This window comes from Callospermophilus lateralis, chromosome 14 (assembly GCF_048772815.1).
Source record: "Callospermophilus lateralis isolate mCalLat2 chromosome 14, mCalLat2.hap1, whole genome shotgun sequence".
Classification (NCBI taxonomy): domain Eukaryota; kingdom Metazoa; phylum Chordata; class Mammalia; order Rodentia; family Sciuridae; genus Callospermophilus; species Callospermophilus lateralis.
In genome coordinates this window covers 62144079-62165079 of record NC_135318.1, presented here as the reverse complement: position 1 = coordinate 62165079, position 21001 = coordinate 62144079, and the positions used below count along the sequence as shown (strand labels likewise).

At 50.5% G+C, this 21001-nt stretch overlaps 2 protein-coding genes across 8 annotated transcripts; one reads left to right on the top strand and one right to left on the bottom strand.

The window, feature by feature from the left end:
• The first annotated feature begins 1936 nt into the window (after nucleotides 1–1936).
• Rtkn (rhotekin) lies at nucleotides 1937–20852 on the top strand. Of its 7 annotated transcripts, none has more exons than XM_076832683.1 (13): nucleotides 3439–3526; nucleotides 4034–4316; nucleotides 10520–10719; nucleotides 12438–12499; nucleotides 12597–12650; nucleotides 12751–12868; nucleotides 13054–13263; nucleotides 13902–13996; nucleotides 14088–14194; nucleotides 14416–14544; nucleotides 15301–15469; nucleotides 15607–15711; nucleotides 16302–16985. In XM_076832683.1, the coding sequence occupies exons 2-13, from the start codon at nucleotides 4245–4247 to the stop codon at nucleotides 16628–16630; spliced, it is 1650 nt and encodes a 549-aa protein (XP_076688798.1). In that variant the 5' UTR covers nucleotides 3439–3526; nucleotides 4034–4244; the 3' UTR covers nucleotides 16631–16985. The 7 variants fall into 7 exon arrangements, with proteins under 7 accessions (XP_076688802.1, XP_076688796.1, XP_076688800.1 ...); XM_076832682.2 differs by having other exon boundaries at nucleotides 3503–3526; nucleotides 3900–4316; XM_076832687.1 differs by lacking the exons at nucleotides 3439–3526; nucleotides 4034–4316; nucleotides 16302–16985 and adding exons at nucleotides 1937–2164; nucleotides 19627–20852.
• On the bottom strand, nucleotides 17178–20956 carry Wdr54 (WD repeat domain 54). Its single transcript, XM_076832688.1, has 10 exons — nucleotides 20888–20956; nucleotides 20284–20506; nucleotides 20052–20114; nucleotides 19631–19697; nucleotides 19481–19534; nucleotides 19068–19195; nucleotides 18106–18206; nucleotides 17844–18006; nucleotides 17600–17674; nucleotides 17178–17524 (listed from the first exon to the last, which is right to left on the bottom strand). The coding sequence occupies exons 1-10, from the start codon at nucleotides 20929–20931 to the stop codon at nucleotides 17393–17395; spliced, it is 1050 nt and encodes a 349-aa protein (XP_076688803.1). The 5' UTR covers nucleotides 20932–20956; the 3' UTR covers nucleotides 17178–17392.
• Nucleotides 20957–21001: the final 45 nt, after the last annotated feature.

Sequence of the window (21001 nt, the reverse complement as noted above, 5' to 3'; positions counted from 1 at the left end):
AAAAACACACTTCAGTGGTGCATGCCTGTGATCCCAGCGAGTCAGGAGGCTGAGGAAGCAGGATTGTAAGTTCAAAGCCAGCCTCAGCAACTTAGCAAGGCCCTAATCAACTCAGCAAGACCCTGTCTCTAACAAAATATAAAATATAAAAAAGGGATGGGATGGGACTTGATGGTTAAGTTTCCCAGGATTCAATCCCTCAAACCAAAAAAAAAAAAAAAAAAAAAAAAAGATTTATTTTTCTACTTACTAGAAGTCCATTCTTCATGTAAATTTTTATGCATAGAGGATGTTTGTTGATGTCCATCATGCTTTCCCTCACCTTTTGGTAATAGTATCTGGAACATTCTTTAGGGATTAACCTCTTCCTCTCCTTTTCTCACACTCCCAGCTTACTGGGTTCCAACTAGGAGGTGCCGAATATTGAATCCAGGATTGCACAAGTGAATCAGGATTGGCAGACTGAAACACAGAACACTCTTAGCTACAACAATTGGCTCAGGTTCAGTCAACCCTCTGGCTACAGTGATTGTTTGGGATGGATAAATGATTCCAAATGGCTCACTGTGAATCCCAAATATGTGTCGGAGCCTTGTGAAACAGATGTCATCTTTTCAACTAAATTTAAGCCTGATGCAGACCCAAACTTTTTGGTAGCAATTTGGTTATCCTGTGGAGTGTAAGGCCAACATGAAGGAAGTTGGAAGAACCAAGTGATGAAGAGAGACTGCATCCTTGTGACACCCAGTGCCTGAATGGAGCCACACCTAAAGCCCCTGAACAATTAAGTTCCATAAGCCAGTAATTTTCCTTCTTTGCTAAGTAATTTTAAGTCTGACTTTCCAAAAGAATATTGAGTAATTTGCTATAGCACAGACTCCCTAAGAGCTAAAGACTGGTATGGCTCTGGTTCCAGTCCATCAGCCACGAAGGAGTCTTACCTTCTCTCAAGTTCTCCCCAGTAAGTTCCAAAGCCTCCAGGAGACACTTCATATGTGATCTGAAAGTTAATACTCTTCCATTTCCTTCTATCCCTTTGGGCTTTCTGAGGGAAAGAAGGGAACCCTGTTTCTGCAGAAGCAGGGACTGGTAACCCTGTCTCAGCACCCAGCAAAGCTACATGGTTAATATTGAGGTCATGGAAGTCCTCACGCTCTCAAACAACATAAGTCTGGAATCAGTATGCTGAGGCTAGTAGGGCACATCCAGGGGCATAAAGGTGTTGCACTTGTTCCTTCGTCTTCATAGCTCTACTTCTGGGTTACTTGCCTTGTGCCAGGCATTATGCTGGGCATTTTACACTCGTTCTCATATATAATCCTCACAGCAACTTGCCAGAGTAGGGATAATTACATATCCCCATTGAATAGACGAGAAAAACTTAACTTCAGAAAGTTCAGTGATTGGGCCAAGTATCCCTGGCTAGTTAGTGAAGAAGGCATATATAAGCACCCCTTTGTGAATGGTGGCCCCTGGGAATGGACGGATAGCTGGGGAGGGGAGCCTAAGGGTTGAGGAAGACAAGGGATATTTGGGACTGTAGAAAGCTGAAATGGCTGCTTGGGGTGAGATTGGGCGGACCCCACCCCGGCTTCAACGGAGTGTGCAGTGTGCACACGGAGTGTTCAACAAGAGGAACCATGTGACCACGGGATTTTCCGCGCTTAAAGGTTCGGGCTTGACAGGTGGAGCGGATGGGGGCGGGGCTTCTTTGGATCCTCCCATTCCCAGGTGAGGCGCCTGAGACCCGGGCCGGAAGGGAGGATTCGCCCACGCGGTGCTCGTGAAGTGTAGGGTGTCCTTGTTTGTGGGACTGTCTGGCCAGGCTCGCCTGGCACCCGTACTGGCCCGACGGGCCAAGCCTTTGGCGGGGGTGGGAGAGTAGGGTGCCGCGCCCAGCCCGGCCCAGGTGTCGTCTCCGGGGCGGGGTTTGGGAACCAGGCAGCTGGAGATTCCCGGTCTGACGGGCGCGCGGGCGTCGAGGGACAGAAGCAGACGAGAGCGGGAGAGCGCAGGGAGCACACTGGGCAGGCAAAGGCGCGGAGCTACCAGCATGTTTACCCGAAATCACCGGAGCCGGGTCACAGTGGCCAGGGGCTCCGCCCTGGAGATGGAGTTCAAACGCGGCCGCTTCCGACTTAGCCTCTTCAGCGACCAGCCCGAGGTGAGAGACAGAGTCCCTTCCTTGCCCTTCCCGGGCACCAGCACGCAGCCCTGGGCGCCTCTGCCTCCCGCCCTCGCCCGTGCATGCGGAGGGGCGGAGACGCCGCGGTCCGGGTCCAAGCTGGCGGGAACTGCTGACTTACAAAGTAAGATGCGGACCATCTGCGTTGTGGTCGGTCGGATCCATACTGCCCTACTCATTCCTTGGCCTGGTTTGGGACGATTTGCCTTTGCCTGGAAAAACTTCGATTGACCTCAATTAGAAGGACCCCAGGCTCGATTCCCAAGATGTGCCTGGCATCTCTGGGCCAAGGGCGGTGGGCAGCCAGGTGGACCCTAAACTCTCGGTCTTTTGGCTGTCGGTGTTCCCCCGATCGCCAGCCCTATCCCAAACCCCGTCTCAAACCTCTGGGCCAGCCTCTGTCATCAGTCCAGGTCTGCCACTTAGCTGGAGTCCTCCCCAAACGGCTCCTATGTGGCCCTGCCAGAGAGCTTGCGGGGAGGTGTCTTTTTTAACTCTTTGGGATTATTTGCCACACCCAACTTTCCGCCTTCTTTCCTGGGGCCTAAGAGTAGATCTGCCTGTAGGTTGAGAGTGTCTACCTACCCCAGGGCCACTGGTCTAAACATTGCGGGCTTCTGCGTGCCACTTGCAATTCCCCCAAAGAACCTGGGGAGGGGCTGGAGGAGTAAGGCTGAGCCAGGACTGAGAGGGCGCGCAGCCAACTCCAAGACACTTTTGTCCTCAAGGTCAGCCTCACTCGTCCAAGGAGAGCCCAATTCCAAGCTGTCTTTCCCTCCCGGGCCTGGAAAGGGTTAAGTGAGGTGGGCCTTCCTCCGGGCCCCCTCTCCCTCCCGACTGGGATTCCAGGCCTGGCTTCTGCCCTTTCCCTCCAGGCTGCCCAGAACAAAGGCCCTTTCACACCGGTGTCCCGGTGTCCCAGGCCTTCTCGGAGTCAGAAGCTAGTGGAATGGGGGAGAGGGCTTTTGTCGCCCCCCCCTCCGCCCCCGCAGCAACTCTGCCTAAGGAACCCGCGTGGAGCCGGCGTGGGGGAGTAAGGGGCGAGGCCGGGGACCAGAAGGAGGGGCCTGTGAGCCGGCCGCCCCTGGGTTCGCCCGGCCTTCAGGGGCCAGCGCCGAGCAGCCGGGGCGGAGCCACAGGGCCAGGCTGGCCGCCCAGGAGAGTGTGACTCCGTGGGCCAGGGGTGGGGGGGGTGGGGGGACAGCACTGCAGCTGGCTGGGACTCGGGGCTGGTTTCCTGTCTGGAAGGGAAGGGGCCCGCAGAGGGGAGCAGGGGCAGCAGCAGACAGGCACACCCCTGCTTTTCTCCCTTTCTTTCCTCCCTTCTGCTGGAAAAGCGAGGTAATTGTGAGCCCAGGGTGGGGCGGGCTGGATGGGGGCCCGAGTTGGAAAGGGTGGCCATGGGATCTGGGCCGCATTACCGACTCACCGCTTTGTCCCTCGGTTCATCTCCCCTCAAGTACCCACTTTGCTTGCTGTTTCTCCTAACTTTGTCAAACTAAGTCAGAAGCCCTCTGTGAGAGCTCCAACCTCCTGACAAACCCCAGGACTCTGTGGAACCTGCAGGAGGCGTCCCCTCCCTACCCCCGCTTCCAGCTGTGCCTGCCCCTCATTGCCCTCTCCACACATAGATTCTCTGTCCACCAGGCCAGGGATGTGGGCGGGGGCTGGGGAGGGGCCATAATGGGAATGAAAGGGCCTTTTTCTTCCACAGCTGGGAGAACAGCTGCCACCAAAGCAAGACTGGACACTCTGTGCCCAGAGCCCACTCTGCAGCTGGCTTCCACTCCCAGGACCCTGCTAATCCTCACCTCACTTTCCTTTCCTCCCCTTCCTGGCTCCCACCAGGGTTTTGAAACAGGAGTAGGTGAGGAAAATTTATCACTGCAGCCAGAGGGGTCTAACAGTGCAGAAGGACAGGGGAAGCTTCTGCCCTCTGTCCAAGAGCTGGCCACCTTTCTCAAGACCAGGGAGCAGTGGGAGGACTGTGGGACTGGTGCCTACCTGCCCCACCCCCCACCGAGGGGCTGACAAGGGAAAGGCTCAGGGGGGCACAGAGATGCAGGACAGATTGCACATCCTGGAGGACCTGAATATGCTCTACATTCGGCAGATGGCACTCAGCCTGGAGGTAATGCCCCTACTCCTGAAGAACATATTTCCTCTGCTTGCATCCCAGACCCTCTGGGGTCTTGCTCATTCCTGCTGGGGCTGAGTGGGGGAGGGCATGGCCTGCTTTTTAAGTGGGGAGAGGGACAGGTGATTCTTTTTGCCCTTTGTTGGGTGCAGTGTGTGGGCCCAGATCCACTTCTGCTGACAGAACATCCTGTTGACAGTGGGGGTCTTCACACCTATTTTTGGAAGCTCTGTGGATTGGTGTAGGTGGCTGTTATGGGGGGCAAGGCCTCCTTTCATGTATGGAATGGGGAGAGTTCAACTGAGAGCGGTTTGCAGAAAAGATGTAGCTCAGTTGAGAAGAAAATAGAGATATTGGGCCAGGATAAAGATTCTGCTGGCCCTGGAGATGGTAGGGAGTTATTTATTCATTCTTTTTTTAATATTTTATTTTTTAGTTTTAGATGGACCAATATCTTTATTTTATTTTTATGTGGTGCTGAGGATCGAACCCAGGGCCCCGCATATGCTAGGCGAGTGCTCTACCACTGAGCCACAACCCCAGCCCTATTTATTCATTCTTAAACATATACAGTATGTCAAGCTCCTTTCTAGACCAAGGACAAACAAGACAGGAAAGGTCCATTCTAGTGGAAGAACAGATAATAACCATGCAAACACACAGATAATATCATAGTGACAATATGCTGAAGACAAGGGAGCGCAATCAAAATCAGATGGGGGAGGTAGCATTAAGTGTGGAGGTGTGGGAGGATTTGAAGAGGTGAATATTGGAGGAAGGTTTTTCCAGAGGGTATAGCAAGGGCAAAGGCTCTTAGACAAGGATGAGGGTAATAAGTTTGTAGGAAAGAAAGCAATTCAGTGTGGCTGGAATATAGTACTTGAAGTGAAGCTAATGGGAAAGAGCTAGATCATTCAAGACTTGAGGCTATGTCAAGGCACTTAGATTGTACTCTAGGTATGATGTTGGTCTATGGAAGGATTTAAAGCAGAGGAACGACTCATCTCACCACCCCCCAGAAGTGAACCCAGGAGTGCTCTACCACTAAACTCTTTTATTTTTTTATTTTGAGACAGGGTCTTGCTAAGTTGCCCAAACTGGCTTCGAACTTGGGATACTCCTGCCTCAGCCTACCCCTAACCTCAGTTGCTGGGATTAATTGCAGGCATGCACCACCATAGCCAGCCTCATCTGCTGTGAATCGCTGTTGTAGATAATAAACTGGGTGGTGGTGGGTGGGGGGAGGTCTGGTGAGGAGGGTTGAAAAGAGAGGTGGCAAAAGACTACCAAGTGGATGTTCACATTGCTGTCAGAGGGGGATGAGCCTGTTGGTATAGATTAATGTGCTCGTGGTAGAAAAAGGAGGAAGGAGGTGGTAGATCTAACAGGGCTTGCTGATGATTGTATAAGAGGAGTAAGACAGAATGCCAAGAATGATTCCCAGGTGTGTGGCTAAGCAACTGGGTATGATGGCCTTTCTCTGAGATAGGGCAGGTGGAGAAAGTTGTGGAGGTGACTGCCTGGACCAGGCAGGGAGTTGCTGTTGAGGAAGATTAGAGGCAGGAGTGTAGAGTCTCCATCAAGAATGTCAACTTATTGCATATATGCTGCTAGTCAGCCTGCATCCATACTCCCTGGACATTTCTAGTCAATCATGGCACTCTTTACTAATGATTCCAGTCGTGACTTCAGAATCTTCCTTAGTACAGACTTGGCATAAATTGTGCAGACTGTGTCTTTCACACGTGCCAGCCAGAGGCAGAATTCCTGGTCTGGGTTCAGCTGATCAGGAGGAGACACTTTAATTTGTTTGCCTGGAGAGAGTCACCTTTCTTTGTTTTGAGGAAAGGTGCCAAAGGAACCCTTTGGGATTCTAACATTACCTAATTGGTCCTGTGTTGGCAAGTGAGATAAAATCTTTTTGTCAGCTGGGTGTAGTAACACACACCTGAAATCTCAGCAACCAGGGAGGCTGATGCAGGAGGATCACAAGTTTGAGACCAGCCTCTGCAACTGAGTGAGACCCTTTCTCAAAATCAAAATAAAAAAGACTGGGGATGTAGCTCTGTGGTAAAGTGCCCCTGGATCATTCCCTAGTACCAAAAATAAAAATTTAAAAAATTAAATAAAAATAAAAAGGGCTTGGTGGTAGAGCCCCCTGAGTACAATATCCAGTTCTAATAAAAAATAAAAGCTTTTTGCTATTCTTAGTCCTCTGCATTGTTCATGCTACAACATATAGATGGATATTTCGATCTTAATTTTAGTTAATTAAAATAAAATAAAATGTTTAGTTTCTCAGTTGTTCTAGCCACATTTCAAGTGCTAGATGGCTATTGAACATTTCCAGCATCACAAGTTTTATTGAACAGAGTTGTCGTGCACCCCTTCCCACAACCATGTCATTTTTCTCTTTGGGGGATGGGACATAGGAAGGGCTTAATTTTCACTTTGGTCAACTCTCCTTGAGCCATAAACTGAGCTTGCTATTTTCTTTCTCCACCAAGTTAAGTGGGTTCCCGAAAGACAGAAACAACACCCATTGATATTTCAGGGAATGGCAAGAAAGATAGTCCTGGAAGACTAAGTCCAAGAAGGCTTTCTGGAGGAGGTGGCTTAAAATGCAAGTAAAGGAGAGGTGAGCATGAGAGAAAGCTTATTTTTAAATATATTCTAGGCTGAGCTAGCAGTTAGACTTTCCCATTTGATCCTCAAATAATTGTGGAGGAGGTGGAACACCCCCTCTAGTCTATGAACAGAGACCCATTCCTATAATCCTAGTGACATGGAAAGCTGAGGCAGGAGGATCATGAGTTCAAAGCCAGCCTCAAGAAAAGCCAGGTGCTAAGCAACTCAGTGAGAACCTGTCTCTAAATAAAATACAAAATAGGGTTGGGGATATGTCTCAGGGGTCAAGTGCCTCTGAGTTCAATCCCTGGTGCCCCCCAAAATAAAAATTAAAAATAAAAGGGGTTGTAGGGGTAGCTCAGTGGTAGATTGCTCCTGAGTTCAATCCCTGGTACAGCAAATAAATAATAAAAAATAATAATGGAGATTCCAGATATTAAATGCTCACAGCTTGTCAAGTCCCTCAATCAGTATTTGAACTGGAGGCCCTGGTGGGGATTTTGAAGGGAACAAAAGGTGGTGAGAAGCAGAGCAGGAAGTCAGGGGCAGAAGACAGCAGGAGGGGTGGGAAGGGATGTTCACAGAAGGTCTAATGTGTACTGGGGCTTCTGCCGGTGACTCATCCTTCTTCAGCCCCCTGGGATCTGACCCAGGTCCATACTGACACTCAACTCTGGGCTCTTTCCCAGGAGAGTGTGGGGAAAATACTGCCTACTTGGGGACAGAGTGTGTGTGGGTGGGGATGGAGCACAGTACAAGGATGTTCTACCCAAAAACCTGGCATGGGGAAATGGGGGCACAGTACAAGGATGCTCTACCCAAAAAACCTGGAAGCCAGTTTTCAAAGGCACTCTTGGCTGCAGCCCTGGGAGAGTGATTTGGGGCTGGAGGGTGGTTGGACATATAGGGGAGATGTCTAGGTCCCCAGCCCTGTTTATCCATGCAGGGCCTAGGGGACTCTCTAGGACCCAGTTTCCCCACTTTATATACCACCCGCTACACTTCCCCCAGGAAATGGCTATACAACCCTGGGAGGGGCCTCCCAAAGGGCCTAGAGGCCTTTCTGGAGCAATAAGGGTAACCTTGAGGTTCCTTTGCAGCAGGGTGTCCGAGGTTGCAATGCCCAGACCTAGACCCGCCAGGTTCCTGGAGGGATGGCCTGTGACTGGCGCCCCACAGCGGCTCTCGCGGCAATTGGGAGCTGATGTCACCGGCGCCCCAAGCGCAGCAGGCAGGAGCTCAGCTGCGCCGGCGCCCGGGCCCCACGGATTCCTTGCATCCCTCGGCCCTGCGGGCTCCCAGAGCTGCTGCTGCTCCCTGACCCCGCGGCCCACGCTGCACATGCAATGGACAGGGCTAGGGAAGGATCCGTGAGTGCCGGGACCCGGATAACGAGGAGACTAGCCAGGAGAGGGCTGGACAACATCACTGCGTCCCCCTCTCCCTCTGCTTTTACCCATTTGGGGAATTTGTGACTGAAGCTGGGTGGAGTGGGGTAGGGTATGGCAAGCAGTGACACTTAGCAGAGATAGGACCCTGGTGAAGACAGATACAGCTAGGCTGGGAAGTGCTATGTAGTCTGGGAGGGCTTCCTGGTGGAGGGGGCTTTGGGACTGGGTCAGTCTATTTTGGAAAGGAAACAAATAGATGGTGCTGGGGTGAAGTGATGAAAGTCTGGCCTAGTACAGTGGTTCAGAAAATAGATAAAGGAGGAATTTGCAGGCAGAGTGGACAAGGCATTTGCAAGAAGGAATTTAGGGGGATTTGGGTCTTGGATGCTTGAAGACTGGAACCAGAAGCAAGGGCACAAGGTGCGGAAGAGAGCTGATGTGAGGGAGAAGACAGGTTTGGGGAAGGCACATCCATCCCCCTTTTCCAACCGGGTGCCTCCACTTGTGTATTGAAACCTTACGTACTATGACTGGGTTGGTCTTCTATCTCCTCTCTGGAGCCTTTCTGATTACCTTAATCCAGAAGCAAATGAAGTCTGTTTCCTTGTGTTATGTTATGACGTGGCATTTATGGAACAGCAATTAATGTCTGAATCTCTCATCTCTCAACTGGGTTTTATGTGTTGAGCCTTGGACAGCACAGGGATGCCCCAGTATTCATTGGGTGAATACCACTGCTGCCAAAGTAGCATCACTGTTAAAACAAGCATCCTTGCCATCTACATGTACTGTGTGCTGGGCATTGTGCTAAGTGCTTTATGTCCTTTCCCACTGAATCCTCACAACCCTAGGATGTAGGAATTATTTTAATCCTCATTTTACCATGGTTTAGAGAGGCTGAATAAATTGTCTAGTGCCTATTAAGTACCAGAAGCACTACTTTTGGAGGGAATGTTCCTGGAAATCCTGGTTCCTCTCCCAGCACCTCCCCTCTGGCCCTTAGGCACAGCCCCTCACTCCTGGAACACTCATACCCCCATTCCCATTCTTAGCTGCTGACCTTACCTCCCAAGCTCAGGGCCAGATGGTGTTGCGTGCTCTAATTTGACATGTATATGGGGTTCTCTGCAGCATGGGTGGAATGCTTCTTCCCTAATGATGCATGTCTCTTTCCATTCCTGGCTAATATTTTATGTATAAATATGCATTCAATGTATATATAAATAGGTATATATACCATGCACAAATGGTAGTATAATATTGTCCTGGTTTCTCTTCTCACAATATATTTTCTGGAGATTATTTTGTATCTGTACTGTCTACTTACTCTTTAATGTCTGCAATATCACATGGTATAGATGTGCCATAATTTATCAAACCAATGCTGTATTGAAGGGCCTCCAATTTTAACATTTGAAACAATGCTGAAGCTGGCATGATAGCTCACACTGACAATCCCATGATTCAGGAGACTGAGGTAGGAGTATTACAAGTTTGAAGCCAGCCTCAGCAACTTAGCAAGACTCTGTTTAAAAAAAAAAAAAAAAAAAGCAGGGGGATTGGGGATGTAGCTTGGGGTAAAGTGCCACAATCAACCAATTAAATAAATAAATACTAAATGAATATTTTTGTACATATGGCTTGCCTAGTATGTGTAACTATATCTGTAGGGTAAAGGAATAGATGTTGGTTAGATCAAAAGATGCATGGGTTGGTAGATTTCATAGATTTTTCCAAACTGCATTCAAAAGAGGCAGAAGGGATCTATACTCCCACCCATCAAAGCATGAGAACATCTGTTGTTTTGTTTTTGTGGTATGGGGATTGGACCCAGGGGCACTCTACTACTGAGTTATATCCCCAACTCTTTTTGTTTTTATTTTGAGACAGGGTCTTGCTAAGTTGCCCACAGAAGCCTCAAACTTGAGATCATTCTCCTCAGCTTCCCAAGTTGTTAGGATTATGTGTATGCCACTGCACCCCAATCATCTGTATTTTTACAAAGCTTTTCTAGTTCTTCTTGGGCACCTGAGGCTAAGATCCATTGCTTGCTCTTATATTCTTTAAAAAATTAGTTTCTTGATAGTTTTTCCTGGGCCACACCTCTCTTGGGGACAAGGGGATGTTTCAGCCTGTTCCCTGACATTTCCTTTTCACCTTTCCCCTGACCCTGACTAGGACACAGAGTTGCAGAGGAAGCTAGACCATGAGATCCGGATGAGGGAAGGGGCCTGCAAGCTACTGGCAGCCTGCTCCCAGAGAGAGCAGGCTCTGGAGGCCACCAAGAGCCTGCTGGTGTGTAACAGCCGCATCCTCAGCTACATGGGAGAACTGCAGCGGCGCAAGGAGGCCCAGGTGCTGGGGAAGACTGGCAGGCGGTGAGCAAGGGGGAGCTGAGGCCTCTCTGGGAGCAGGTGGCTATATGGGTGGTGGTTTTTCAGCCTGTGCACGTATGTAGTATGGACAGCTCTGCAGATGACCTCCTCATGAAGGCCTGACAGGGGCCAAGAACACACCTTGGGATTTTACCACTGCCATGTATTGCCCAGAGTAGTAGGGCTAGAATCAGAAAGCTGATGTGTCTGGTGGAAGTTGACAATCTGAGGAATTGGGCAAGCAATGCAAAAGCACTAATGTGCTAAGCCCTGCCTGTGATCTGATAAGTCTGACTAGCTGGCTTCTGGAAAACTAATTTTCTTAAAGTCAGCTCACTAAGTAGCCAATTTGTTGAATGGCCAGTTTACCACAAATTGACAATAATTTGTTGTACCTGGGCTTCACCACTAGAGGCAGGAATTGGGAAAGCAAATAAAAATAAAATCACTTAAATGAAAGCCTACCCATTTACATAAATTAGATTGTGCATTCTCAAAGGGCACAAGCTACACTGACACTAGATGCTGCTGATTTGACAGATATAAATGAAATGGCTCAGGTGATGCCATGGTTAGGGAAAATGTTTGGCAAGTTGATAATTTTTGAGGTTTGGTCATTTTGGTATATTGGTCATTTGGAGAATTGGCTTCTGGCAAAGTGGCCTGCTTGCTTCACCTGGGAAGAGTGGGGAGATGGTCTCAGCCCCTCACTGGCATCATGCCTATCATAGCCATGAGGGCACTCACAAAGGGAGGTTGCCATGAGCTCACCATGAAGCCAACAGAAGGTATTAACTCACTCCACAGCTGCCCCTCACAGCTAGAGGATGGGCAAATAGGCCAGGGGACTAAGAGTGCCCTGCCTTCTGGGAGGAGGCTATCCAGGCTGCCCTGCCCAAGTCACCACATAGTCCAAAGTGTAATGTGAGGTACATCCAAGTCCCTGGCAGCTAATCATCTTCAGTGTCACATCATTTAGCTGAATGAAGATCCTAAGTAAAAAATTAAATATTTAGTGCTATTATAAGTAAGTGTAGAAAAAATGACATCACTTTAGGAAAGAAACACACATTCACTGAATCCCAGTGATGATGGGGGAGGGGAGGATGCTGCATGTGTGAGGCCTTATAGTGGGGGATTGAGGAACTTGGGAAGGAGCAGTGTATCTGGGAGGGGGATAAAGGGCCATAAAAGCTTGGGGAGGGGTGGTGGAGGTTTCTCTGGTGAATGGAACACAAATATTTCCTACTTGTGTTTTTAACCTTTCATCAAACACTGGTCAAATTAGATTTTGAGTGATCTAGTGCCCTCAAAAAAATGATGATGCTGGAAAGGATCCCTATCGTTAGAAAAGCCTGCAAACTTCTCTTACCCAGGGTCTAATGGAGAAGAATCCCTGTAGGTACCAGTCTTCTCACAGTCCCATTTATCCATGGCAGGAGTCTGGAGACATGGTCTAAGAGGGTGTTTGGAGGAGGAGGAACCTTTAGCTTGTACACTGCACGTATGAGTTAATATGGCTGCAATGGCCATAGTGTTCCCAAACCAAGTAAAACTCTGGGTGCAGTAAGTAACTGTCCTTCACAGTTCTCAGCTGGCCATATCAGCCTGGGCCCTGGGGACTAGGCCCCTGGGACCAGGATCTCCTAAAACCTTTGGGAATCAGAAAAAGGGGAAAGAGTGTCTAAAGACCAGGCCAGGACATTGTGATCTACCAACAGGCCTTCTGACACCGGGCCACCCAGTGAGCGCTCCCCCTGCCGTGGCAGGGTCTGCATCTCTGGTAAGAAGTACAGCTGCCCCAGATGCTGGCATCCCTCGCCTGGCCATAGGATCACCTGCCCCATCTCAACACCTATTCTTATCTCTCTATCCCCTAGACCTCCGGATCCCACTCATGTGGAAGGACACAGAATATTTCAAGAACAAGGGTGGTGAGTTTTATACCCTGGACAAATTCAGGGGATAGTCCAGGAGATTAGAGGCTCCTGTGGGGCACTTTTTTTTTTAACCAGTTTTGCCCTTTATCCCCAGATCTGCACCGCTGGGCTGTGTTCCTGCTGTTGCAGCTAGGGGAAGAAATTCAGGACACAGAGATGATCCTGGTGGATAGAACCCTCACAGACATCTCCTTTCAGAACAACGTACTCTTGTGAGTACCTCACTCCCATGGCTCCTTCCTTTCTCCACTCTGCTTTAATCTCTGACGTAGGGGAGGAGGTGGGAGATGGGCACCTGGCCTTCCCTGTGGAGCTGTCCTGTATGTGCTCTCTAGTCCCCACCTAGTTCTGTCCTCCCACAGAACACAATGCGACCACCCTCCTCTTCCTTCTGTAGCACTGAGGCAGGGCCAGACTTTGAACTTCGGCTGGAGCTGTATGGAGCCTGTCTGGAAGAAGAAGGGGCCCTGGCTGGTGCCCCCAAGAGACTTGCTACCAAACTTAGCAGCTCTCTGGGCCGTTCCTCAGGGAGGCGTGTCCGGGCATCAATGGACAGTGCTGGGGGCTCAGGAAGCAGTCCTATCTTGCTCCCCACCCCAGCTGTGGGGTAAGGCCCCATACCCCCTTTCCCCTGCTGCCCTCAGCTGCTGTGTCCAGCCCACGGGTCATCTTTGAACCTTAAGAATTCAGGACCTACTTTGCACTGCCACCAGGATGTGCAGATGGACATGAATAAGCAGAGGCCACACAGCTGGGAGGCATTCTGGTCTAAACCAGTCCACAAGGCCATAGGAAGTAGGGAGAGTTAGGTTCTGGGGTCTTGACTTTTTAGCAACTGCAAAAACATCTTCTAGATGTGGATAAACAGCTCCTTGGTTGTAGCAAGGCAGCCTGGGCTTTGTGGTGCGACCTACACACACCTGGAAGTACCTTGTAGAATTTATGACTCCGAGGAGCCATAATATGGGCGAGTTTCTCAAATTCTAAGCCTAATGCTGTCTTATCTATTGATTGAAGAATGCCACCAACCTCACAGGCTGTCAAGCAAATACAATGGGATAACATACCTAAAGAGTAGGTCCTGCTACTTAGCAAGAGGTCAGTGAATGTTCATTCCTAACCCCTGGCAGGGAGGGAAGCTAGGATTCTATTGGGTAGCCAAACAACAGGGCAGGACTGCTCAGTCCTGCTCCTGCTGTTGAGCACACGCTTTACTAAGCTGATGCCCACTCCTCTCTCCTCCAGGGGTCCTCGTTACCACCTCTTGGCTCACACCACGCTCACCTTGGCAGCAGTGCAAGATGGGTTCCGCACACACGATCTCACCCTTGCCAGTCACGGTATGTGTGTGTGTTGGGGACACTGGCAAGAGGGGCTGTGGGATAGTCCCCTTCTTATTCCCACCTCACCCTGCACTTCCTCCTCCCTCAGAAGAGAACCCTGCTTGGCTGCCCCTTTATGGTAGCGTGTGTTGCCGCCTGGCAGCTCAGCCTCTCTGCATGACTCAGCCCACTGCAAGTGGTACCCTCAGGGTGCAGGTGAGAGGGCCCTGAGAAGTGGGAGGAAGCAGAAGAGACCTGGATCACTTGGGAATAAGGACTACTGGCAAATGAAGATTTGGGTGAAGGAAGGGGGTATGGCAAGATGAAGGGAGTAACAGACAGGAGGTGGGGCAAAGAGGGCTGGTTGTCAGTGGGGGACTGGGAAGAAGAGTGCTGGGGGTGTGACTCCCCCAGGAAACATTAAGTCCTTTATGCAGCAAGCAGGGGAGCTACGGAACGGGACACAAGTGCATGGTATCCTGAAAGGTACAAACCTCTTCTGTTACCGGCGACCTGAAGACGCATATGCTGGGGAAGAGCCACTATTTACTATTGTGATCAACAAGGTGATGGGTCCCTGGTGGTGAGGCCACTAGGTGCCTGGGCCCAGGCACCTCTCCTTCAGGCCCCAGGAGGGTGGCCACAGATCTCAGAAACAAGGGAGGTTGGCTTCTTGCTCCTAATAGTACCATATCCTGCTTCAGAGCCAGGGATGCTAAGGGGACCATTTTCTCCCCAACCACAGATAGCATCACTGGAAAAGCTGTCCTCTCCATTCACCATCCTCATCCCTATCAAGTCTCAGAGAGAGTTCCACTGCCAGTTTAGGGCTTTCGTTCTTTTCCCTCACGCACCTGAGATTCCAATTAGTATCTACCACTTATTCCTTATCTCTCCCTACCTAGGTCCAATTGCTCCTTGCTGCTCTCTAACCCTTTGGTTGCCTTTCCTTTGTGTTTTTGCAGTGTTAGGGATAAAATCCAGAGTCTGTGCATGCTGGGCAAAGTGCTCTACCATTGAGCTACATCCCCAACCCTTTGCCTACGTTCTGAAAGTTTTGAGGAACCCTGGGCCTTAGCACTCTTGCCCACCTTGGTGCCTTTCCTGCTTTGCTCAGATTCTTTCCACCTTACTCTTCTTCCCTGACTCAGCACTGACCAGGTCATCCTTAGTCCTTTCTTACCATTCCTTCCCACTCTGGTCAGGAGGCAAATGAGGGTTCAGCAAAAATCCCACAAGCATTCCTTCTAGGCCACCTGGTGTCACTGCTGTGTTCTACAGCCACGGTGGAGGTAGAAGAAGCTCTCTTCTTTCTCCTGCAGGATACTCGAGTCAGGGCAGGAGAGCTGGACCAGGCCCCAGGACGGCCCTTCACCCTCAGCATCAGCAACCAGTATGGGGATGATGAGGTGACGCACACCCTTCAGACTGAGAGCCGGGAAGCCTTGCAGAGCTGGAAGGAGGCTCTGTGGCAGCTATTCTTTGACATGAGTAAGAGAGAAGGCAGCTGGGTTGAACCTTTGGGAGGGCCTGAGGTTTCTTATTTTTACCAGATGGAGTGGATGGAAGGGAATGTCGCGGAGAGAGGGCAACCTGGCCCTCTCTTCCACTCAGTGCTCTTCCTGCAGGCCAGTGGAAGCAGTGCTGTGATGAAATCATGAAAATTGAAACTCCTGCTCCCCGCAAACCACCCCAAGCACTGGCCAAGCAGGGGTCCTTATATCATGAAATGGGTGAGTGAGAGGAAAGTCCTCCTGGGGAACCTGATGGGAAGTGGGGCTGGGGGCCTCAAGGAAGCCCAGATCATGGAGACAGAGAGAAAATACACTTTGGGCTAAGGCAGATCTCTGGGGATCCATATTCCACCCAGTCCCGCTGTACTTCTTTCTCCTCTCCAATTCTTCCTAGAACCACCTCCACCAAAGTTCAAAACAAAACCCCAAAGAACCAGATTCACTTCATGGATTTCTTTCCTAATTTCTTCTTTTCTGTTTCCCTTTCTGCATGTGGATTCCTGTCTCCTTCTCTGACCCCTCACCTGCCTGGTACTGTTTTTATTTTTCTCCTCTTTCTTGGTTCATCCATGCACTTCTGCTACCCTGTCTTCCCACTACCCTGCATCCTGTATCCTACAGTCTTATCGGAGCCTGTGGCCCCAGGGGGCCCAGGTGAGGGGCTGCTTCTACAGGACAATGCAATCTCGGCTGAGATCCAGGCTTTGCTTTCTTCCTATTACAGTGACAGGTGATGGTCAGGGTTGGGTAGATCTGGGGCCTACGCTCTGACAAGTCCCCTCCCCCTCAACCCCTTCCTGGTGCCACAGCTATTGAGCCGATAGATGACATCGCAGCAGTGACAGACATCCTGGCCCAGCGGGAGGGCACAAGGCTGGAGACACCCCCACCCTGGCTAGCAATGTTCACAGACCAGCCTGCCCTGCATAGCCCCTGCTCACCTGCATCAGTGTCCCCAGCTTGGACACACCCCCTTCCCTGGGGGCGACCCCGAACCTTTTCCCTGGATGCTGTTCCCCCAGACCATTCCCCTGGGGCTTCTCGCTTGGTTGCCCCGCTCCCGCCACAGCAATCCCCACGATCTAGAGGCCTCTGCAGCAAAGGCCCACTCCGTACTTGGCTCCAGTCACCAGTGTGAGAGAAAGGTGCTGGCAACAGGACCTGGCCAGAATAAAGAAAGACCCACATGCAGTTGGGCTCTGAGGACAGCACTGTGTGTAGCAAGTTGGCCAGCATGGCCTCCTCTTCCTCTACTGGATTGGGGGTAGGCGGGGGAGGGGGAACAGAAGCCCCTCTTAGGTGTGGTTGTCATGGTACTGAGGGGTTCACTCCCAGCCCTGGCTGGGACCCCCTAAACCCTTCCTGGGAGAAAACTGGAACACCTTGCCCTACCTCCCTGCACTAATCAGCTTTGAGGATGGCACTGAAGAGCCCTGGGAGGAATGCACTTCCACTGTCACTTCTACATCAACCATTAAAATTATTTAACAGAGCTTTCACATGGTTTTTTCCTTTTTCTTTTTTTTTTTTTTTTGTTTGCTTGTTTTTGGTACTGGGGCCTGAACCCAGATGCACTCTACCAGTGAGCCACAATCCCAGCTCTTTTTTACTTTTTATTTTGAGACAGGGTCTTGCTAAGTAGTTGAGACTGGTCTTGAACTTGCAAACTTCTTGCCTCAGCCTCCTGAGTTACTGGAATTACAGGCCTAAAACTGCACCTGGTTTCACTTGGTACTTGAGGACAGGTTGACTCTGCATGGTCTGGACCCTCACACTCCCTCCTCCCTGGAGCTTCTGTCACCGTTGCAAAGTATGACTGTGATACTGAGTGATCAGACAAGGGCTAGGTGGAGGGGACACTTTATAAATACCATAGGGAGAAGGGAAGTCTGCTCTTCTCTCACACACTGCTGTATCTCAGGATCTCAGCGAGGTCATAGCCAGTCACAGCAAAGGAGCTGCCTGAGGGATCACAGAATCGAGCACCACACACTTGGATGTCAGATACACACTCACCATGACAGTGTTCCACCTGGGGGAAAGAGGGTTGATCAGAGCCTGTTACCCTGTGCTTGGGCTGCCATTCCACCCTTCCCATGACACACACCTCAATGTAGCCACTCTCTGGGCTTCTTCTTAGCTTCCAGATGTGTACAAAGGTGTCCTCAGCTGCAGAGAGTAGCTATATTAAAAAAAAAAAAAATGGAGAAAGTGAAAATCAGAAATGTCCTGACAGGATGGTTGTAGACTGGAACACCTGCTCAGGCACCCTGGGGAAGGAGGTCCCTGAGTACAGATCAAGCCTGGGTACTCAGAGGAGAAAGAGTTTAGGCAGGTAGGAGTAGACTGACCTTGCCCACCTCAGGAGCGAGGTCCAGGGCACAGATGGCCCGTGCGTGGGCATTGATCTGGACATGTAGAGTTCCTGTAGTGGCCTCATATAGACGTATTTGGCCGTTCCCATAGCCTGCTGCTATGATCCCCTGCCATAGCTGCACGGAGGGGCACGGTATCCTGCAAGGGTGACATTTAACTTTGGTTTCTCCAGACTCACTCCCACTCCCCACCCTGAAATACATCAGGAAGGCCACAGCTCCCTTTTGCCTCACCTACCCGAATCCTGGAATGCGGGTCAGTAATGTGAATTCAGACCCTGATCGCCAGACACACAACAAGCCTGAATCATCAGCTGTCACCATGTCAGCCACGCTATCCTGAGGGGAAAGGTGGGATCAGCTCTTCCCTTTCTTCCCTGCTATGGTCCTGAGTACAGGGTAGGAGGGGAAGGGAGGCCATATTTGCATCTTTGCCTCTCCAAGGAAAGGGCAAGATGTGGACCCCTCACAGAGTGGACCCACTAGAAATCCTCTTCAGGATTTCCTCAAGCAGATTGCTTCCTTGCATTTTCTTATAGGATTAAAAGTACCACATCTTCACCCTGGCATCTGTATTAGAAGGGAATAAGTAATTGTCCTTGTTGAATGGATGATGAAACTGAAGTGACAGTGTCATGACTTTTTGGAGGTCTTACAATGAATCATGACTGACTCTGGGCCTCTTGATCTCCAACACCAGACAGCCTTGGACAAGGTGCCATGGACAATACAAATCAGAAAATACACACCCTATTCTCAAGAGGTTTGCAATTCAGTTGGGGAGACAAGAGTTGTCTTTGAGGGCAGGGCCAATTCAGGGTTTAGCTAAAAGAGATTAGTGGGAGCTGAAATACGCTCCTGGAGAGGGGGCCTCTGGAGTGGGCCTAAATAGGTAGGACTTGCTCAAGTCCACAGAAGGAAGCTGTGTGTATTAGAGTTGGACAGCATCATAGAAACCATTTTTTTCCAATTCCTCAATCCATACCAGTATCAAAGGGCTTAATGAACTATAAAATGCTACCTAAAGTACCTCTAGTTTTATCACTGAAGCTGAAGTTGCTGAAGTCTAGGAAGGAACAGATTTTCCCAAAGCCATCCAGCTGCTTCATGGTAGAACCAAGACTCAAACTCAGGTCTGTTGCCTCCCAGGGTGGATAAGGTTCCTAGGCTCACCAAGATGGATAAGAGAAGTCTACTTACCTGTCCCTGGGCAGGCTCCGTTGCAATATCTGTGACTGCTGTCTGGTGTCCAGCCAGCTCCTCACTCAGTACAATGTTGGGACCCTTTGCTGGGATGTCAAACACCAGCACCCGTCCTGTCCATGTTCCTGCAGCCAGAACCAGCACCCCCTGGATGACTTCTTGACCCTCCTAGGTTTTAACCACCACACTCAGCACTCTTTCCATACTCTACCTTAGTAACAAACCCATTATTCCAACAACCTGGCTCCTCTACTCACTGCCTTCATCCTACCCCATCCTTTCTATCCCTTTCTCTTCCACTCTCCTCTCTAACCCTTCATAATTTCCTCAGTCCCTCAACATTCTCCTGGCTGAAACCCACACCCCTATCTCCATTTCCCTAATACCCTCCCTACCCCTGGCCCCCTCACCCACACAGATGAAGTGGCCACTGGCAGCAATTCCTCGAGCAAACACAGCCTGTACTGAGTGTGAAAAGGGAAAACTATCAGAAATAGCACCTTCCCCAGCCTTGGTAAACACTTCTTATGCCTACCCACCCCACTTTGTCCTGCAGGTACCTGAAGAGGTATCTCCAGAATCCAGTGCATGCCAGTAGACCATGATGGAACCATCAGACTCATACATCTGGAACAGAGGGGCAAGGATAGGCCATGGTCCAGCTGATCTTTGCTGAGTCTTGTACAGAGTTCTTCACATATCCATGTTAACTTTAGTCCATTTAATCCTTAAAACCATTCTGGGAGACAGACACTATTTTTTCTCCCTATTTTTTCAGAGGAGGATAACTAGGGTAGGCTTAAGGTCATACAGGTAGTAAAGAGGCTGATGGTGATGACAAGGAGGCACTTGGGAACTAGAGAAAATGTAAGATGAGAAATAGAGGAAGAGCAGGCTACAAATGTAAAAAGTTTGGAAGAGACTGCAGGAAAGTGCAGAAAGGTCAAAGGGAGGTGAGTTGACTGGTGGGAGTCTTCTTACCTGTATCCCTCGATGTGAGGTGAGTACCAGCAGTACTCGGAAGGGGAGGACACACCAGTGGACCTGGAGGTAGGTGGATCAGAATAAGGAGAAAATCAGAGTAGGGGATATGAGGCATCAGAAGAGTGGAAAATCAGAGAATTAGGGGAAGGCCTATTTCTTGAGGTTTGAAAAGGATGGGGGTGGGGGTAGGTCTGAGTCCACCAACACCTTACCCAACTCTGTGCCTCACCTGAGTGATAAGTGGGGGGCTCACTCCAGCGCCCTCTTTGGCGTGAAGCTGGCGCTGGGCCAATGGTACACCCTCAGGGGCAGCGCTGAGAAGCTGGGCGTTTGGTCCGTGGACCACAGCAAAATGCATGAGGTTGCGTGCGGGCAGCTGCAGCACACTGAGGTTGTTACACAGGGCGGCGGCTGAGCCTCGAAGGGGGACGGAGCGCTCCCGGCGGAACATCCTGGGGGAAGAAACACCCCAATCCCAGGGCGCAAAGGGAAAAGATCACAGTAGAGATTCCCGGGGGTGGGAGGAGCAATCATGAGGCACTGAGGGAGACCCCTGAGACTGGGTGATGTGATGAAGTGCCCCGAGAACATGATAGGGAAGGGTCTCACGGCGGGAGGTCTCCTACACCAGAAGAGGGTAGTCCCAGGGCTGAGTCACAGGACGATGGGGAATCCCAGAGGAGGAATGGTGATGACACAGGAGCCTGTGGCCCCAGGTGCCCAAGCCAAAAGGGCGGGATGAGACCCCCAGGCCCTTCCTCTCTGGACTTGGTTCCCTATAATAGCATCCTGTCAGGGTCTTAGATTACACCCGCAGCCCCACATCTCCTTGCCTGACTGCTGGATCCTTCGGTCTCTCCGAATCCGCCGCCACCATAGAGACGACGCACCCACGCAGGCTATTGGGCGGAGCGAACGGTCGGAACGTGCTGAGCGCGGCGCGGTTG